General features: G+C 36.7%; 1 protein-coding gene across 1 annotated transcript; it reads left to right on the top strand.

The window, feature by feature from the left end:
- The first annotated feature begins 941 nt into the window (after positions 1–941).
- On the top strand, positions 942–4,480 carry LOC108981623 (receptor-like protein 15). The gene is made up of 4 exons (XM_018952852.2): positions 942–1,318; positions 1,410–1,571; positions 1,712–1,861; positions 1,946–4,480. The coding sequence occupies exons 1-4, from the start codon at positions 973–975 to the stop codon at positions 4,180–4,182; spliced, it is 2,895 nt and encodes a 964-aa protein (XP_018808397.2). The 5' UTR covers positions 942–972; the 3' UTR covers positions 4,183–4,480.
- The last annotated feature ends 2,305 nt before the right edge of the window (positions 4,481–6,785 follow it).

Raw genomic sequence — 6,785 nt, 5'->3', positions numbered from 1 at the left:
TGTTTAAATGTTGAGATGAGTTGAATTCTCTATGAATTATAGTGAGTTGAGACGATTGAGTGAGTTTTGTAGGGCCCACTTAAGATTAATTTAGGTGTGTTTAGATATTAAAATAAATTTATATATAAGTTGGGTTACTCTGTCGCCTAGAGTAGCCCGCTCATTTTGACCGCTAGTTACTTTTGTAACTTATTTTTTTCATTTTTTTTTCACATGTTTCTAATATATTTAAATATTTTTAAAAATTAAAAAAATCACTAATACACTTAAAATAAATTTTTTAATTATTAAATAAAAATAAAAATTTTTCGAAGTGGTCAAGTAGAACGATAAAAATTGACAGGAAAGTAATTTTTTCTTATATATTTATAGAAAGTTATAAATATATGAGACGACATGATATGTCACAGCTGGCACAACGGAAAAACAAAAAAAAAAATAAAATAAAAGCCATGCAGTCGCATTCATTCTTTCACATTTGTATAAAGCAACATATGAAAACACGAAATCGATGGATGAAAATGAAAGAATAAAAAGGAAAGATCTGATGTTTGTCAATGTGGGGCCCAAATATGAATTTAAAATTGAACTGCATTCAATGAAAATCTGGTGTCAAGAAGGACGAAGTCAATGACGCTAGTGTGAATAGGTACAAAGCACGTTTTTCACAAGTAAAGCGTCATAATTTCAATCTCATAAATACAGCTTGCCACCAAGGAAACAGTCATGCAACAAAAGCCAAGTTCATCACACTGGCACTGTGAATTTGCTTACACGTGGGTGGTGTTTGCATAAAACACGTTAAGCGTGTATCACCAAACTTTAGAACACGACAATGCCCGTCGGCCTTTTATCATTTTTGCTTGAAATAATTTAATCTATAACGCATATAAATTTCTAAGTCATTGGTGAATGTTGAGGTGTCTATATAAACTCTTTAAGAACAACTTCGCTTAGACATCTAAACGTGGAATGGAGTTTGGAATATTTGGGTGGTGGCTAATGTTGGCGGCCTTGTTTCAATTATCTGCTATTCATGCTTGTTTGAGGGAGGAGAGGGAAGCTCTCTTGCGACTCAAAGATTCTGTGAACTCCCCGTATGATCTTTTTACGTCTTGGAACTCATCTCAGGAAGGGAGAGATTGTTGCGATTGGAAAAGAGTTGTGTGTGACAACACTACAGGGCTTGTAATCGAGCTTCATCTTGACCATTTAATCACTGTCATTACCTTAAATGCCTCTCTGTTTATTCCCTTTCAAGAGCTTAACTACCTCGATTTGAGTTATAATGCAATATCTGGATGGGCTCCAAATGAAGGTTTGTTTAAATCATAACAGAGTAGATGGCTAGGCAATATTGTTTTTTGAATTATGCAATAGAAATCGGTTTATAATTGTCTAAATTGTAGGTGTCCAAAGATTATCCGGATTGAGCAAGATAGAGGTGCTTTATTTGGATGTGAATTCCATCAATGAAAGCTTCCTGTCATCCCTTGGTCAGTTCTTATCGCTCAAGAAACTATTTTTCAGAGCCAACCACTTAGATCTACCAATCAATATCCCAATCTCAGGTAATTAGTCTCTAAGGTTAGATCGACTAATATGCTATGTCCTATTGATACTTCATGCTATATCCTATATAACACATTTTAATAATTTTCGTATACATGACAATTATTTCTCATATCTAAAACACTCCTTTCCGTTTCAGAGTTGGGAAGACTAAAGAACCTACAGGAGTTGTATTTGGATAATTCCTACATTGACAAAAGCTTCCTCAGTAAAGTTGGAGTTATGACTTCCCTTAATGTATTGAAAATATCAAATTGTCGACTCAATGGAAGTTTGCCCATCGTTCAAGGTAAAAAGCCTTATTTTCGCAAAATATTCCTTAGCAAAAATCTCTTAATGGTAGAACTTAATTATTACTCATTTCATTTTGTAGGCTTGTGTGAGCTTATGAATCTACGAGAGTTAGATCTCAGCCATAACAATTTTGAAGGGATACTGCCTTCATGTTTGGCAAACATGACACAACTTCGAATATTTGATATCTCTTCAAATCGCTTTAATGGAAGCATTGATCTCTCCCCTCTACCTTGTTTGAAGTCACTTGAATATCTTGATTTATCACATAACTACTTCAACCCAATCAAATTCTCCTCATTTCTCAATCTCTCAAAGCTTGAGGTCATATTTAGTGATGGCAACACACTAGTTGATGAAACTCTGTCTCAAAGATGGATTCCAAGCTTCCAATTAAAGGCTTTCAGTTGTTCAAGCTGCTTTTCTACCAAGTCTAGTAGAATAATTACTAGATTCCTTCATTACCAGTTTGACTTGCAAGAACTGCATCTCCCTCACAACAATTTGGTAGGACAGTTCCCCACATGGTTGCTAGAAAACAATACAAGGTTGGAGGTTCTTAATTTGAGAAATAACTCTTTTACAGGCACTTTGCAGCTGCCCAGTCATCATATGCCCAACCTTTCTCTTTTAGATATTTCATTTAATCATATTCAAGGTCCAATTCCAACAAACTTTGGTTTAATTTTTCCGAATCTAGAGGTTTTAAATATTTCTAAAAATGACTTTGAAGGTGTCATTCCTTTTTCTTTTGGTAATTTGGCCTCCTTAACATTTTTAGACATGTCAAGCAATAATTTTTCTGGAACAATTCCAGAGAATTTGACAATGGGTTGCTCCTCCTTATTCTACCTTAGATTGTCCAAAAATCATTTGAGTGGCCAATTATTTCCTGCCAATTCGAATCTAACAGCCCTAAAATCTTTGTATTTGGACAACAACCACTTTTCAGGAGAGATCTCACATAGCTTATCTAATTTGACGAACTTGGAAGTAATTAATTTCAGTAATAACAATTTGTTAGGGATGCTTCCAAGATGGATGGGGAATTTGATGTCATTGGTGGATATTGCTATCACAAAAAACCAGCTTGAAGGTCCCATTCCAGTTGAGTTATGCAACTTGCAATACCTTTCATTTCTTGACCTGTCCCATAATAATCTATCTGGCTTTATACCCTCTTGCTCCAACTGGTCCTTGATCAAACATGTTCATTTGAATAAAAATAGGCTAACCGGTTCCATTACTAGTGCATTCAAGGGTTGCTCTTTTTTAGTCACTCTAAATCTTAGAGATAACTACCTTACTGGCAACATTCCAAATTGGATCGGCAACCTTTCAAGTTTGAGCATTCTCCTCTTGAAAGCAAATTATTTTCAGGGGAAAATTCCATTTCAAATATGTCTTTTAGAACAACTAAGTTTGTTGGATCTTTCCGACAATAGTTTTTCTGGTCAAATACCTCATTGCTTGAGTAACATTCCATTTGAGCCAACCTACACAAAATCTAAAGTATTAGGACTTGGCATTATCTCTTTCAGTAGTTTCAACATGTCGTCAATCTTGCAATCTGCAATGATAATGAACAAACACAGCATGTATGTTTTCAATGATCCATATTATATATTACCAAGCGTGGAAGTACTACAAGAAGTGGAGTTCTCAACAAAAAATAGAATTCTCTCCTACAAAGGTGACATTCTCAACTATATGTCTGGGATTGACCTCTCATGCAACAAATTAGAAGGAGAAATTCCACCCGAGCTTGGAGACTTGAGTAGCATCCATGCGTTGAACCTGTCCTTCAACAATCTAACCGGATCGATCCCCACCTCATTCTCGAAACTTAATCAAATTGAGAGTTTGGATCTATCCAATAATAACTTGGATGGTATTATTCCCCCACAATTGATAGAGTTGAACTCTTTGGCCGTCTTCAATGTGGCACACAATAACTTTTGGGGAACAACACCAGAAAGAAAAGCTCAGTTTGGTACCTTTGATGAAAGCAGTTACGAGGGAAATCCTCTCCTGTGTGGACTTCCACTGCATAAGGCTTGCACTAAAATTCAACCACCATCTAACATTCCAACTGATGACAAGGGAGATGAAGCTTGTGGTTTTATGGACTTGGAAGTTTTCTATGTTAGTTTTGCAGTGTCTTACATGACAATGTTGTTGGGAATTGTTGCTATTCTCTATATAAATCCGCACTGGCGACGGGCGTGGTTTAACTTTGTTGAATTGTGCATCTCCACTTGCTACTATATTGTTGGGATCAACACTCGTAAGCTATCTAGCTTTAGAATTGTGTAGCTTTGTGTTTTGATATTTGCATTTTCGTATGTCATCTGTTTTTCTTTTCTTCAATCTCAAGCCTGAAGTTTAAGTAACATGTATGAGACTTGAAAGTTCGCCTGACCATCGTAACTTTAGTAGTCAATTAGTGTACTTCAATATGCCAACAGAAGCTGCAATGCAGCAGCACACTCTCTTGCCAAGTTTGGTTGTTAAGGATATTAGTTTATGGTGGGGTTCATTCCCTGATGTAATTTCTAATATCCTTTGGATTGATTCTCTTGTATAAGTTTTGGTTCTTGATGAATGAAGTTTTTTTTTCCTATCAAAAAAAAAAAAAAAAAATTATGCTGGGATGAGTTCTTAATTACATCATACTTTTCAGAACAGTACCTGCGGTGGCCTTCAACAACTTTGGCCATTTTTCCGTCATATGTAGGAACAAAAACTAGATAATCCAATGTAGCCATCTGGGATGAGTGATTTTGGGATGAGGGGCTCAGTAAAGAGAAGAAAAACAATAACCAAGTATCAAAAGTCAAGGATTTTGCTTCAGCATTATCTACTCACCAACTTTGGGTAAGCCTTTGCAAGACTTGCCATTCTTCTTTCTCCACCATATATTTCACCAGCCGCAATATAAATCTGGAAACTAGGATCAATTTCCAGCGCCCTCAGAGTCAGAGCAGTTTCCTCAGGTGTCAAGGGTCATAAACCATCTTTCCTATTCAATTCAGAGTTAATTATTTTCTCTTTCCACCAGGGATAAGCATACCTGTGAAAACATGCAACATGAAATTAATTTTGGGAGTTCAGAATGCCTCGTGCAGTAGCTTGTTAAGCAAATATACACGGCTCACCTCATTCTTGTCAAGTCCTCCACCTCCTCGCTGTTACAACCTTGAGTACAGCCAGAAAATGCCAACATGTCCATTTCATATCTAAGATGAAGTACTAGGAAATGGCCATTTTGCCTTAAAAGCATGATAACCCTTCGACCCAATTCCTCTACCTGAGAAGTGAATCTCAGAGCACTAAAATTTACTCTGCAGCGCAGCTTCTGAATTTTCAAAGGTTGGCCATTATTGGCGAGTCGAGCATCAGTTCTATTTAGATGATTACATTGAGACTGGAATCTCAAAAAAAGAAAAAGATCGCCAGCATGAAAGTATAATGATGCAAGTCGAACAATCCTTGTTAAAGGTTGCGGTAGATCCTACTGACGGGTCATTTTCAAGGATGTTTTAAGATTTGCAACTTCCAATGTTCTGTTACTCTTGCCTGACATAAGGGGCTAACAAAAGAACAATGTAAACCCCTAAATAAGCACAAAATTCAGGATTGGAAAGAAACAGGACTGATCACAACTTATGATAACAATAACTTAGAACATCATCTCTCAATTCACAATACACTGAAACTATCAGTGTGCCATCAGATTTAGCTCCATTCTCGAAAATCAGTTCCTACCTCCAATGCTAGCAGGCTAACTGAAAATGGAGCCACTCAAAATTCCAGTTCCTACCTCCAATGCTGGTGAGTGGGGTCGTGTATTAACTTCTTGTCTCCCTTCATGTGTCCTGTCCAAATAGACCTGGTTAGGTGGCGATTTGTGCCTTAAGAATGAATTGGGCCTCTAAAATTTGAGCCTGCTGGTGCTGCACATACTACTGATCGTATGTTTGGGAATTGATAGTGGAATTTACACCAAGTCATAAATTCATGTACTGCTGTAATGTAATAATTGACATTATCTCCCTTGTTTGTAACAGAGGAACAATCACAGACCTGTGGACTGTTATGCTGATCAATCTCCAGGCATAAATTGTGGGTCTACTTCTGCATTAGTGTTTGCTGGGAAGTGTGATGAGAAAAATATCTGTCTCTCCAACCGTTGTTGGGAGTGCACAGAACCCTGTAGAATCTGACATTAGTACTGCCACTACATTTAAACAGAAGGATCATGATCCTGGAATCACCAATACAGCAATGCTCTTTCCTATGTCACTGCAGCCAAACTTCTTCACACCTGTTAGGACTAGTGGTTCAGTACCTGGAATTGAAATACACCATTTGGGAGCAAGTAAATATGACTGTACATACCATATTTTCCAACCAGATACTTGATTATGTAATCTGATTCATACATCGCAACTCCTGTGTTTGGATCCACCTGCAACAGAGAAAGATATTTGCAGCTTAGCTTCCACTTTAGTCACCTTGGTTTTCTTTATTAATCATACAAATCTCTAACCAGTCCACTTTGTATTCCTTAATTTTTCCTTGTTAAAAACATTAGCATGAGCTCCTGGCTAAAGAAATTCTCAAACCAGTTTCCAATCCACTTGTGTCTGCATCAGCGTTCAGAAATCATATTCTCAAGTTCTGATGACTAAGCATGTCAAAAAGAAGCTATGGAAAACCAGAGACTGATTATGGTGAAATGAAAAGTTACTTTTAACTTATTTTGTGGTTCTCATTTCTCAATCATATTCCAATGGACTTTTCATGACATAAACAACTTGGATTTCTCTTGCTTGTAAATTAACTTGCTTATACGACACCAACAACTTAGAACCCAATACCAAATAATAACAATAACAATAATTCTAACCATGTAA

This window comes from Juglans regia, chromosome 6, assembly GCF_001411555.2.
Source record: "Juglans regia cultivar Chandler chromosome 6, Walnut 2.0, whole genome shotgun sequence".
Classification (NCBI taxonomy): Eukaryota; Viridiplantae; Streptophyta; class Magnoliopsida; order Fagales; family Juglandaceae; genus Juglans; species Juglans regia.
Note: the sequence above shows the minus strand (reverse complement) of the source record. Positions and strands in the feature narration are given on the sequence as shown.